This window comes from Carassius auratus, chromosome 30 (genome assembly GCF_003368295.1).
Source record: "Carassius auratus strain Wakin chromosome 30, ASM336829v1, whole genome shotgun sequence".
Lineage (NCBI taxonomy): Eukaryota > Metazoa > Chordata > Actinopteri > Cypriniformes > Cyprinidae > Carassius > Carassius auratus.
In genome coordinates, this window is record NC_039272.1 from 16,841,360 (window position 1) to 16,856,295 (window position 14,936).

Here is a 14,936-nt window from a genome sequence, read left to right on the forward strand (position 1 = left end):
TCTGCTCTCTCAACACCTAATAAAGCGGCAGCAGATCGTACAGGAGATCACTGGTCAGATCCATCTGCTTAACACAAATCAGCTGTCTGCAGCAGCTACTAATAGCTACATGTTCCCCTAAGGACACTTTAAAAAGCTCTCCCCAAGTCTCCAGCACACTGTAACTCAATGCAAGGGCTGTGGCAGAGGATACAATTAGCGGCCTGGGACAACTTCTGCACTGATCGAATAGCCCATCGGATACTTACTCCTATTTAATTAGCGGTGATTAAATCAACCCCTGCTGGGGCTCGTGTTTCCGGGGGAGAGCAGGGCAGACGGAGCGTGTGTGGAGGACAAGAACGAAAGTAGAGAGAAGAAAGTGAGCTGGAACTCGAGCCTGGATCTTCAGCTTTTGTTCTAGACAATGTTTCAGTCAGTTAATGACAGATCAGTGACAGTGTGTGGAATGTCCAGGCAGCATGAGAGTGATACAGCAGTACGGATTCTTTAGGGTCTTCATAAAATGTATGTAAAATGTGTGTAAAACAACACCCTTTTTACCTTGTCAAAAACAGCTCCAGCGCACTGAATGACACCTTTTCAGACTCAGACGGCCCATAAAAAACTGGCTGCATGTCTTCTTTTCAGCTGTTTGAAGCTGGCAGACACACCAGAAACCAAAAAAAAAAAAAAAAAAGTGAAAATTTCATCCAGTTTAAACCTGCTCTGTTCTCTCTTGCTGTCTAGTCAGTGTTATAGAGTCAGTTGTGTATTATCATGTTTTTTATTATTAAGTTTTTGTTTTGCTATGTTGGATTTAAAATGAACAAATATTAATACAAATAATAGTTTTAGTTAACAATATCAACACTGTTGCTGATTTGACTCTTTATCACCTGCCATAGTTTTAGGCAAGATGTTTGTTTTTTGTAGTTTTTATTTTCACACAAACTGAAACCTGTCTATCACTTTTTTTATGACATGGTATTTTGCGTTGTCAAAACCAGTTTTGAGACACTAATGTGGGTAACGCAGATTTGAAATTGTTAATATTGATATTGCATGTCTTCAAAAGCTAAGATCTAATGTATTTTTCTGGTCTTAATAAGTACTGCCTACTTATTAAGGAATGACGCTGTAAGAATTAAATATATTAACACTATGGCTTACAAGATAAGGGCCTCAAATATGGGGATGGTTTTGAAGTATATTGGAACCTGACTGATACGATGTGACAGCACTGTGCTTGCCTTGGTTGGCATAGCATTTTGTTCTCGCAGACCGAACTGAGTAATGGGTTCTCTGACCTTTTTTTTTTCTCTGTCATTGTGTTTCTTTCTCAAAGTGGACACTCTTCCATTCTTGCTGTAAGAAATAGCAGTAAACAGTAAGAAATATAAGTGAGTAATCCATAATTGAACTCCAGTTAATAGCACATTGTGCCTGTAACATTTGGTTTTGAGCGTTCGGAATCCACAAAGCAATAGCCATGCTGCACAGCAACCATATATACGGTGTAAACATAATTAAGTCTCAAAAGGTTTTGCACTAAAGCAATCTCTGCAAAGCCCCCAGAGCGCTTTCACCAGCAACTACTGCCTGCAAGCCTCAGACGCAGTGCTGAGTGCTGAATTGAGGTCTTTCATTGTTCAGAGAAATATATTCTGCTTTGTGATCATATATATATATGTGCACAGGCTTAACCATCAGATCTAAAACCTAACAAAAAGAAAATGCATGGCTTTTGAAAAAATGTGTGAAAGTTAATAATAATAATAATAATAATAATAATAATGCATAATAATAGTGTGATAGTGTGTATTTTGTCATGCGTTTAATTTGATATTGTCATTGCACTATTGCTCCCAAGCCAAATTATTTCATACAGTATTTCTATCGAAGAGTTTATTTGCAAATACAGATAACTCATTTTTTTTATTTTAAAATATGTAATTATGTTTTCATTGTGTTATATTGTGTTAGTTAGCTGCTTTTTTTTTTTTTTTTTACCTAATCATAATAATCCAACTGCAGTTTGATTGAGAATAATTGGAACACACAATAAAAAAATTCTATTTTTTGTTTTGTTGTTAAAAACTGTTATCTGTTTTTTTTTTTTTGTACTTATGTGCATTTCTTACATTATATGCAGTTGATATATTATTTTAATTGACTTTTTTTATTACTTTGTATATAGAATTAGTTACATACAGTTGTTATATTTTTGTCATTGGTTTATTGGCAGTTTGATATTCTTAAAATTGTATTAGTATATTATAGTTATTTATATAAAAATATAAAATAACAGAGTGTGTATATACATAAAAGAATGCACTTAATCTTTCCATTTGAGACTCGCTGATCTCCTGTATACAGTCATATCTCCTTCTCTCTTCTTGGTATTTGAACAGAAATGACAAATTTAGCATCTCTTTCCCCCAGGCTGGTTCTGCTGTTCCAATCAGATGGTTATCAGCCTCCTGATTATTCCATCACAGCCCTGATGAACCCTGTCAGACCCTTAACAGTTCTGTCTCTGCTTAATTGGGCAATAGGCAGTCATTTGTCACTTTGAATTGACTTTATACGATACAGCAGAGATATGCAAAATGCTGGACTACTGCATAAATGAAGCACTAAAACAACAGACTAACTCATTTCAATTTTGCTTTCAACTCAGTTTGAGCTACATGTTTTTAATACAGTCTCAGACATAAGTTCATGGAAATGCAGTTAGAGTGTCAGTAATATAAGTAAATGAACATTGTTTATTATTTTAGCATGGTATTTGTCAGCAAAATCTGCATCACCTGGTGGGCATTTAACAGCTCCAGGGTTGTTGTCGGAACTACTGATTTTACTTCTGAATATTATGAATATCACGTGTAGATTTGAAGCATTAGCCCAGAAAACATTGCATGGGACAAAATTATAGATTTTTTTAAATTAAAAAATCATTAGATTTTTAAGTAAAGATCATGTTCCATGAATATATTTAGTAAATTTCCTACTGTAAATACATCAAAACATTATCTTTGATTAGAAATATGCATTGCTAAGGACTTAATTTCAATAAATGTAGATTTTTTTGCACCCACAGATTCCAGATATTCAAATAGTTGTAGTTATAGTTATAGTCCTATCTGACAAACCATACATCGATGGAAAGCTTATATTTATTCAGCTTTCGGATGATGTATAATTTAAAATTTAAAAAATTAACTTCCTGTCTGCCATCAACTGTCTTTGTCAATAAAAGCTAAAACCCGTGCATGCATGCATTCATAAATGTTAGCTATTGCTGAAGCTGATGATGGTTGAATGCAAAGAGGCTTCATTGTTGTGTGTGAATAGGTTATATTAGAAAACAAGCATTCACCAAGCAATAATCTTGAGTAGAGAGACGTTAAAGACCATGTTGACTACTGTGTTGGACTTTAATATTTTAATTCATGACTTTTATTTTTATATTAATTTTGGGTTGTGAATTGAACTTCCTCCTAGTCCTCCACCCCTGACTTCCTGTTTAAAAGTAAGGAAGCCATATTAGTTTGGTGTTCATAGGTCATAGTTGCAGTTCTTTGAAATGCAGAGATGTGCAAAATGTTTATTTTCTGTTAAAGTGATGGGTGTTATTTAAAATACTTTCTCATCTCCAACCATAATATGTAGGGACAACAAGTTATCTTTTTGCCTGTTTGCTTATTGAAGTTGCACTGACATTATTGTGAGAGTAGCTCTGCAGAAAACACTGTTTTGTATTGACTGTAAAGTGAATTTTCTGCTTCCAGATAAAAAGATTATTTTATTGCATGAATGAAATAGACACAAATCCATTTTGCTGAAGAGCAATGTGACTTTCTTAGTGACAGGCTTTGAATTGCTGTGTAGACGTATATTCAGACGTGTAATTATCTTCAGCTTTGCACATGGCTTTAGAATATGTGAGCCACACATATCTGACAAATCACATTGGAGATTAAATCTGGGGGGATACAGTTGAGTCAGGGGTTTTCTGTGTTGTTCTCCTATAGAAGAGTCCTGGATGTCATTTTTCAGTTCAAATGTCATCAATATTATTCATGAACGCACATGTTTGTGGGATTTTTGCATTAGACTCTGGATTTGATGTTTAAATATATACATTTATTTTCCATTCATCTAAAAGACAACATGAATTGTTAACATGGCACAGTTCACTTCCATGATCTGATGTATTTCCAAGTGAATAAAGACAGTATGAAAATAATATAGTTCAACACTCCACAGAGAATTGATTGGCCTACACATCAAAATACTTTAAACCCAAAATAACCAACCATTTGGTTTGTCATTTAAAATTAGTCTCCATGGCCTTGGGTGGTTCCCAACACGTTGGCTGGGCCTCCAGGAACGTGGTTGGGAACCACTGCCTTAGGCCATGGAGACTAATTTTAAATGACAAACCAAATGGTTGGGAACCACTGGCCTAGGGCTCAAACTCAATTCCTGGAGAGCCATAGCGCCGCACTATTTAGCTCCAACCCTAATCAAACACACCTGATCCAGCTAATCAAGGTCTTCAGGATCACTAGAAACTTCCAGGGAGGTGTGATTTGTAGCAGTTTGGAGCTAAAATCAGAAACATACTGCACACTTTTTGGCTGTCCCAAATGAAATATTGGCATTGTAAAACAATTACAGCAATTTCTGTGATCCTGGCTGTAATCGGTGGTCCTGTGTCATACAGTGATAGACGTTCAAAGAAGGCTTTTTTCACGTCTTGCAACCAAAGATAGCCTGCAATACAGCATGATCATTGCATCAGTGTGTTTGCTGCTATGATCCACATTTGCTGACCAACCAATTAAAATGTGACATGAAATCATCGCGACATAGCACTTAAACATAAAACTGGCCAATCAGAGCACACCTCGCTTTTCAGACCGATGAGCTTTGTTAAAAAACGACATGATTCAGAAAGGTGGGGTATAGAGAAGAAACAATAATGTAGAGTAAGTGGAAAATTATGTGCTTTTTGAACCTTAAATGGTATAAACACATTTTATTACACGAAATAATGTTCTTTTTAGCACCACATATGACCCCATTAAAACGCTGTAATTGGTCGAGCAATGCAAATTTGCAACATGGTGACCTTTCCCTTTTGCAGATGACAGTCATTAACACCTGTGTTCTTTATTAAATTAGCTTTTAATAGAGAGTCACTATGTTTTGCTCTTGTCAGTGATTTTATTTTCCCGTTTCATCGTGAATGTCACTGTAACACAAAGAGCACAGCATTCTGAATGCACTATATGAGGACTTACGTGGGAGATTCTTCTTTTCAGAGCAGGTGATGTGGTAATGGATATATTGAATGTACAGTGCACATACCGAAGCAAAGAGCAAGGTCATTTGGAGAAGTGCCGTGTTGGTGTGTGCTGTGTGTTCAGCTCCCTCCATTAACACTGAGGGTGCTTGGCTTCCATGATACTTACAAACAGAGGAAACAGTGGATGTTTGCAGGCCAACCTACAGACCAAAAATAGCTTCAATGCACAAAACCAACATGGCTGATGTAGTATGTCTGATAACATATCTCCACATGTATAGAACTTACTTCTATACTGACCTCATTGTTGTCTAACTATTTTTTTTAACATACTTCAGTGGTGTTAGCATTGAAGTCTAGTAGTTTAGGAAGACAGACACAGAGTGAGTTTGTGTGTTTGCATGCTTGTGTAAGAATGCCTCAGAACGCAACTTAAGCCTGTTTTCACTCCACATGTGTTATATAATTTTGCCCTTCCTATGGTCCAAGGCTCTGTGTGGCAATGGAACAAAATTGCTGGAAAATCTATGCAAATAAGCTCCTTGTTTTATTCATAGAGCTGGAATCTGTGCTGGAGGGCAACCATTGTTTTTGATTACTATCAATATAAAGTCTCTTCCTGTAATTACAGTTAACAGCTTACAATGCCTGTAAGGAACATCTAACAAGGTCAAAGACTAGAAAATTTCACAGTGGAATTTAAACAAAATTACAGTGTTTTAGGGAAAGGAGGAGAGAAAAGTTAGTGGAATGAACAACAACAACAACGAAAAAGAAAATGAAAGAAAGAAATACATCACTTCAGGTTCGTTTTGGTGATGTTAAAGCCCTTATTGGGTTAATCCAGTGTCCAGTAACAGTTGGGATATCATTGAGGGGTGATGTAGAGGACATAATTCTTGTTATCCTCTGATAATACAGCTTTGCTTTATTTATTCTTGATCAAAAATACAGTGAACTGCAATATTTTGAAACAATATGTTTTCATGGCCTTTAATATATATTGTTTTGTTGGACAACATCACAGTCACATACACAGTTTAGTAATTGTAGGCTTTTTGGCGTAGACGAGAAGCTGTGCACTCTATTGGTTCTTCATCCCAAGCATATACTAATGAATGCATCACAAGGAAGATGAACACGGTCATGAAATGGCTCCATAGATTCCGTATCTTGTATTAGATGTAAAGCATGCAATAGATTTTACTGCAGGCAGTGGGTGATCGCCTCACTTTCTGCTTGTGATAGCTCAATCAAACTGGCCCCATTACTGTTAAATCAGCACCTTTGCATCCCACCAGTAACCACATAAGAAATCCCAAAGAAGCCGAGACATTTCCCCGACTCTTGCTCTCATTCTTCTCTCTGTTACATTTGTTGCTCATTTACCCTCAAGCATTGCTGGGGGGTAGGAGGAGAAAATCTACTGTGAGAAATATTGTGCTTAGCTCTCGATTTCCTCTTTTAACTGGGTTCCCTTGCTCCGTCTGACTTTCTGACCATGATAAATGTGTCTGATGTGTTGCAGGGGAGTGAGGAGGGAGATGTGGATAAGAACAAGTGCTGTACACTGTGTAACATGTCCTTTACTTCAGCGGTGGTAGCGCAGTCTCATTACCAAGGCAAGATCCATGCTAAGAGGCTCAAACTTCTGCTGGGGGAACAGCCTGCCATAACAGCCAAAGGTACGTGTTGCTCACACAAACACACACGTAGCACTAAAAAGTTCTCTAGGGGGGTGTTTATGTGTAAGGAGATCTGTCGGAGATGACCGCGGGTGGCTGGAGGATCAGGGCAGGCGTTTGAACGAGCCGGACACTCACAGTCTTGCACTGCACATCATTGCTCACCACCTACTTGCCTACAGGGGTAACTGACCTAAAAAAAAAGGCGGAAGAATCTGTCTGCGACTTAGAATGAGCTTTACAGAAGCAGCCGAGTGAAAGCAGTGTGTTTGAGGATGCTTTTGTCACACTGTCTGCATATTTGTGTTTATGTCTGTGTTCGTTCTTGCATTAGGTTTCTGTCACGCTGTGCTTTGCTGTGCATGTTAGGTTTCTGACCTGTTTTCAGCACAATACCAAAATGAGCAGGAAACACTCTGGATATGTGGGCTCTCAGAAATCCTTCGCCTGTAGGAGGATACACAAAGGATATACAGTGTGTACAGTAGAGAGAGGCTTCGTGTGTCATTTCCATTTCAGCCAATGAGGAGCGCGACTGGCTTTCAGTTCCGTTCAGCATCCATTAGTCACCAGCTTTTCTACTGGCTGTGCCTCCAAATGCCCAATGTGTTTATTAATTACACTCTTCACTGGGCAGCTGTGCCACATATGGCATAGTTAGGAGGCCCACCACATCACATCCAGTGTTTAGGATCAATTACACAATTCTAACGCTTGAGATGGAGTCACAGTCTGTCCACTATCTATGTCAAACTGATGTAATCTATTGGGCATGCAAGGCAGACTGGTGCATGAAAACCACTGTGTATCCTGTGGGATATTATTATTAACAGTAATATAAAGTATAAAAAAGTATGACTTTTTATTTAGATGAATTTTATTATTATAATTTTGATAATGATTTGCCAATTATTGCACATTTATTATAATAAAAAATATATTTAAGGATAAAATACAGCTAAATAAAATTCTTATTATTAGTATTATTATTATATTAAGAATTATTTATTATTATATTTCGGTGTTTATGATTACATTAAATCAATGTAATCATAAACACCGAAATATAATAATAAATAATTCTTAATATAATAATATTATTACAATAAATGTCTAATATTTGAAAAACAATTATAATAAAATAGTAAATAAAAATACATCTAAATAAAAAGTAATAATATTTTATTATCATTATTATTATTATAGAATATCTAAATAAAACAACTAGTAATATGTATTATCATAATCAATAATGTTATTACTATAAAAATATTTTATGTAGATGTATTTATATTTTATTATTTTTATTGTAATCATGCTGACACCAATATTACACATTTATTGTAATAATAAAAAAAAACAATGACAAAAAACTCTAAATAAAAATTAATAATACATTATTAATATTATTGGAGGTATTTTTATATTTACATTGATTTTTAATTATTATATTGTGTTTTGAAATTTGAAAAACAATCATAATTGTTATAATGAAAACAAAGTAAAAATATATCTAAATAAAAATTAATATTTTTTATTCTCATATATATATATACTTTTACTTTTCATTTCAATTTATTAATATTTTATTAATATAATAATTCGGCTTATGCTTTTTCAAATGTTAGACATTATAATAAAATTGATTTAATTATTCTAAAACATCTAAAAACGAATAATACATTATTATTATTATTATTATTATTATAAAATGTCTAAATACAGTAAATATTTACCATTATTTTATTTATTTTTTATAATATTTTTTATTTAATATTACTATTGAAATACACTTCTTGTGCTTACCACCCTGAATCTTACCAAACCTTTGAAAATGATTGCACATTTATTCATTACTTATCAACCTCATGGTGCAAATGATTGTTTAATGGTCTTGTGTGTTGCCATGTTAATTTAAAATTCATAGGTTCATTGTTTTCACAGTCTGGTTTTAAATGCAAGGCTGTGTAGCATATCTGGCTTAAAATGAATTACCACTGTAGTCTTTCCTTCACTCTCTCTCTCTCTCTCTCTCTCTCTCTGCTTGTTCCTCCCGTGTTTCCTGTCACTGACTGATGCCATCATTAGCTGTGCCATCTGCGTCTGATGGCTAGAGACAGACGAGGCTTGTGTCCCACTCCGAGGGGATTGAGGAAGACCATCAATCCCTCTGACGTGTGGCATACTGAGACAGACTAGCTCAGGCCCAGCTTAACTGAGCAGAGAGGAGTTCACTTGAATGTCCTGGCAATCTGGGGACAAACTGTAAACATGTTGCAGTGCCACTTCAACATTTGTTCACAGTAATCAAAAAAAGGGCTGGTGTTTTTAGAGGGAAGGATTATTTGATTTCTCAGAAATTCAATCCTTGTATTCATGTTGGTTTTTATTTTTGAAAACATGTTTATACCATTTTTAAATATAATTATTGACTTTAAAAATGTTGCGTGATCATTTTATAATGAATTCATGTCATTAATTTGTTTTCTTGTTTGATCTGAACTAACCTTGCCTTATAAAACAGCAGAAGTCTAGATTGGCTTTTTATAAAAATCATTACCACAGTCACATTGTGACTTTAAGCCCAACAAGAAAAAAAGGTCAACATAATTTTTGAAAATGAAACTAGATGTATTTTCAAGTCATTAATTTAAGGTATTTTAATATATCAAGTTAAAAAATACTTGTGCATTCAAGTAATTTAATACTTAATGATGATGGTTTTAAGAAGTTATCTTGTATTGTGTGACGTGTTAGTGGCTCTAGTGCAGTTTGTGTGAAATAAACCAGGCCATTAACAGGCCACCCTTATTGATTTCTGCATAACACACATACTGTAAATGACGTGACTGAGTGAAGCCAGTGACCTGAGCCCAGCTCAACTCCTGGGAAACACTATTGTTTCAGTCAGATATCAGCTTATAACACAAAACATCCTGTCTCTTTCTCCTGTTCTTCCTCCTCTTTTGTATTCAGTAAGACAAATGAGAAACCACTGAAAGGCCGTGTGTATTGACCTACATGTACATTTATTTAGTTTTTACATGACATTTAAGGGTACTACATCTATCTTATTAAATTACTCAGCAGGGTAGTTTGCAGTCAGGTTTGGTTGCCTGTGCATCTTGTTACTACAATAAACATCTTTGCCATTGGAAAATTACGGGAAAATTCTATGTTGTTTGTGCAAACGTGTGTCTAGTCTAGATATACAACAGTTAATTGTGGAAACTGGGCAAACTACCTAATTACACTTTTTTTTTTTTTTGCCTTTCAAAAAAAAGGCTAAAAAAAAAAGCTTTTTTTTTTTAATGAAAATTGTTATCTTGTAAAATGTTTGTGGTCAAAAATTCCCAGCTTATATAAAGCAGGGAACTGAATGAGATTCAGCAGTGAGAAAATTTGACGTTTTAGAGAGGAAAGCGGATAACTGCAAAAAAAAGAGAGATAGAAAAAAATCCTTTGATCCTGTTCTGGTTGATCCGGAAATGGAATCTCTCAAGCCGTACACCTTCATTGCATTAGGATAAGATTGCATGTGGAATGGATGGTGGTTTGTGCCATTTTTTGTGCACTGATGCTGTTTATAAGGTTCTAGCATGATTTGTGTGTTTGGGGAAAATGTATTAGGAATTTAGTTAGAATGTAAATAAGACAACCTACATTAAAATAAATTTTGCTATTTATTCAATGGAATTTATCTGTTACATTTGAATTTCCTTGTTTTGTTTTTTTGTTTTTGTTTTTCTGTGTATTTTTTTTTAAATATGCATCTAATGGTTTCTGTTATGTGTAAATGTATTTAGAAATTTATATTTGGAAAAGACAAATGTCATAATTATGTTGTTTTTTTATGTGCAACTTCAGTCAAGAGAGTCAGAAACAATATACATTTTATGATAAATCAAGTAACATGTGAAGGCAGCATAAACTTCATAACTAGGCCTGTATGGAGTCTACAGCAATGAAGTTTGACAATGAATAATTTCTAAAGGTATACACACATCACCTTGCATGTTCGCTTAATAAATACATCAGATGCTTTGCATGTTTTCCCCTACTGTTAAATGTGATAAAAGTGTGTGGTTTCAGACCTAACAACACGCAACAGCTCTCGCTAGGAAATCAGGCAAAGGTTTGTGCATATGACTTGTGCAGGCTTTCTGCATGGGTGAATGATCTCTCCGAAAGTCCCTCTCCATCTTTATGTCACCCAAATCCAGTAGCTGTCTTTTTGCCTGCAGTAAATCTCCTGATAGATGACTCTTCCCTTATTGCCTAAACTGTCACCTGGAATTACCTGAAGTTTCTCTGTTATTTCCTCCCACAGAATCTCATTAATGTTTGAAATCTCCTGCCTGCTGGTGTCAGACTATTGTTTGTTATAAAGAAGACAGGAAACGCATTACCGGTGAATCTTTTTCACTGCAGCTGTGGCCATGATCTGAACTTTTTAAAATGTGAGAGACTTGAAATGATTTCAGGCAGTGCATTATATGAACGTTTTGTTGTTGTTTTTTGTTTGTCACTATTCTCGACCTGCTATCCCATCCTCGGTCCCTAATTCAATTTCACTTACTGTATATATATATAGCCTTTCCTTAACTAGGGATACTCTGGAGCCTTCTAAGTGATTTTAAAGTGCTTTTATGCTGCAGTAGGCAAAGGGCAGGAAATAAATGGAGGGATGGAGATTTATCTGTCTTTTGGGGAACAGATATGCTCATTGCTCCTCCCTGAGCTTGAGAATACGAGGCACAGTGGGGGAGAGGGCAGCGAGATGCTAATGATACACTGAAATAATGTTAAAGAGCAAGAAGTAACAGTTTTGAACAAGGTTTTGACCACCCCTGGTGACCACGAGAACATTAAGTAAAACTGCGATAGCGGTAATGAATGACTTTAGTGTCATAGGCCTGTGGCACCAAATTTAATTTAGGCAATACAGAAGGACTATTAAGGCAGAAGTCTGGTTGCAGTAATTACATTGGGTAAGATAATGCCATCTGCATTGAGAGACTATAGTGATGGTGAGTGATGGTGTTATTGAGGACATTCCCGGGGAATATATTAATTTATCCTTTATCTCTTTTGTGAGGCTCAAGGTTTTAGCTAATATGCTTAAATATACCCAGTGAACAGCTGTGTGATATTTCTGGAAGGACTTTACACTGCCACTTTGTCCTCATGAATGTTAGTATATATATATATAGAAGTTTGGGGTCAGTAAGTCTTTTTTTATTCAGAAGTAACAGTAAAGATATTTATAATGTCACACAGGATTTCTATTACAAATACGTGCTACTTTTTTACTTTCTATTCCCTAAATAATTCTGAGGAAATGTATAACACAAATAATTAAAGGGGGGGTGAAATGCTCGTTTTCACTCAATATCCTGTTAATCTTGAGTACCTTTAGAGTAGTACTGCATCCTTCATAACTCCAAAAAGTCTTTAGTTTTATTATATTCATAAGAGAAAGATAGTCTGTACCGATTTTTCCCGGAAAAACACGACCGACTGGAGGCGTGACGTATGTGCGGAGCTAAAGAATCACGAGCGCGAGTAGGCTTTTGTGTTGAGAGCGTTTGGAAGCTGTGACATTACCGTAAGGAAAAAAATATCCAAAACAAACCATGGCTAACAGTCAGATTCAGCCTTTTATTTATAATCCAGAATCAGATCCCGAGGCTGAAACTGAACGAGAGCAGCAGCAGCAACGACTCGCTCCGAGCGGGGCTCGAACCCGCATCTCCGGCATGGAAGGCGGACGCACTAACAAGGAGGCAGAGATATTTTAAGCAGTTTTACTCACCGCCTGCGGTTCCAACACACGATCGTGACCCTTTTTCGTTGGGATTGCATCATCCTTAAGAAATAAACGATACGCAAATCCGTCGTCAAACTGGGCCTTGTTTGTAAAACAAGCATCTTCGAAATGCAGGGAACAAACACAAACACTTGCACAACTCCGTTGATGCTCTGTAAAAATAAACTCCATCCACTGGTCCCTTAATGCTGTTTCTCTTTAGGTAATCTGTGCAGGGTTGTCTTGCCCTGGCAACCAAAAACACACTCCTTTTGTGACATTTCGCGACGCTCTCTCTCTGATCAGTGAAGTCTGTTGTGCTCTCAGTGCTCTGCTATACGGGAGCGCGCGCTCTTCCGGCAGAAGTGCCCTCAGGACCCATATAAGGAAATTCCGCTCCATCTAACGTCACACAGAACCATACTCGGAAAAAACTTTGCGAAACTTGTGACAAACCGGAAGGAGTATTTTTGGAACAGAAATACTCCTTCAAACGTACAACTTAATTTTTGAAACTTTGTCCATGTTTAGCATGGGAATCCAACTCTTTAACAGTGTAAAAAACTCAGTATGCATGAAATAGCATTTCACCCCCCCCCCCCCCCCTTTAAGCAGCTAAACTGTTCAAGATTTCTAGTAATAATAAGAAATGTCTCTTGAGCAGCAGGTGAGTATATTAGAATGATTCCTGAAGGATCACGGGCCACTGAAAACTAGAGGAAAGGCTGCTTTGCCATCACATTTAAAATGTCATAAATGTCATTTAAAAATGTTATTTTGTTATTTATCGAGTTATTTTCGATTGTAATCATTTAGATTTAGAATGATTCACCAAACACATGAACTGTGTGATGTCATGTGAGCAGTGTTTTATAATGAGGGTCTGATTTCACACTGCAACCATGAACGCGGTGCATATTATGAAACTTTCAAGACTTTAAAACTTTTTGACCTACTTCTAAAAACAAATATATAGTTGTCAAGAGAAATGGAGGTTTGGAGCCGCTGCTGTGGCGCTGTACATATGCTTGCAGTGTGAATACTTTGGCGATCCTGCAGCTGCAGTGACATATATACGCTGACATGAAGCTAATGCAAAACTCAAGCTTGCGGTGTGAAACAGGTGTAAAATGTATGGCATTTTAATACACAGTTATAACTATAAATCAAGACATTCATTCCATTCCACACAAAAAAACACAGAGGCACTCACTATTAAAGCAAGGAACTGCTAGTAAGTTGTCATCATGAGACACATGGCTCAAAGGGAACAACGAACACAACAAGTGCAAATAATTTAGTCAATTATGTCAAAAAGCTTGGTGACACTGTATAAAACATAGCATGAAAAACTTTGAGTTGTGCAAAAATGTCTGTGTTAAAATAAAACACAGCTATCTTATATTGTATAGGGATGGTCTTTGTCTTCTGTTTATAGGAAACTAGAAACCTTCCCGTTTTTTATTTTGATGGATATCACTCCGTAAACCCCTGAGCTTGTAAATCAATACTCCAATGTTTCAGTGCCGGATTCTGCTAATATCCATAGTGTTATACTGCAAGAGTCTGTCAGATACACCAATAACGGCAGCCAGGGCTTAAGGGAGTTTTATGAATTACACATTATGTACTATACTTTACTGACACTTTTATTAAATTTGTATTTGCTTTGCATTTTTAAAGTTTGTTCTTCATAGAGCGCTAAGCCTTGACACTCATAAAATGCTATGTAAATTTCCTGTATGACCACACTTCATGCAGTATTAATTTATTGAATGGCTTTAATGCAAATGCATTGTCTTTCATTGTGCCAAGAACTCCTGCAATAAACAACATTTCTTCACAGAGAATGACCGTCAGTTAAAAATAAACTAGATTGAGCTTTCTCAAAATGAAGTTGCCTGCTCATGTACTGTCGCCCACTCTCGTGGCAGCTCATTTATCTTCTTTAAATTTCCATCTCATGAAGAATTTTAATTTACGGTATCAAATTAAATTTCTGCAGCAGTGGTTGTTAATTGCCTAAATTAAATTTTGTGTCCCATCCAAAGCATGCATTTTACTTTTATCAACCCCCGCTGGAAAGAATGTAAAAGAAGAGTGAAAAACAGATTGAAGGAATAATCCACGTGTTTTGGCTGGGTTT

The 14,936-nt window shown here is 36.0% G+C and overlaps 1 protein-coding gene across 1 annotated transcript in view; it reads left to right on the top strand.

The window, feature by feature from the left end:
- Positions 1-14,936, top strand: part of zmat4a (zinc finger, matrin-type 4a) — a 67,546-nt gene that overhangs the window by 25,123 nt on the left and 27,487 nt on the right. Inside the window, exon 4 of the mRNA XM_026211784.1 lies at positions 6,825-6,981. Within this exon, the coding sequence (XP_026067569.1) occupies positions 6,825-6,981 (157 nt within the window). The remainder of the gene's footprint in view (positions 1-6,824; positions 6,982-14,936) is intronic.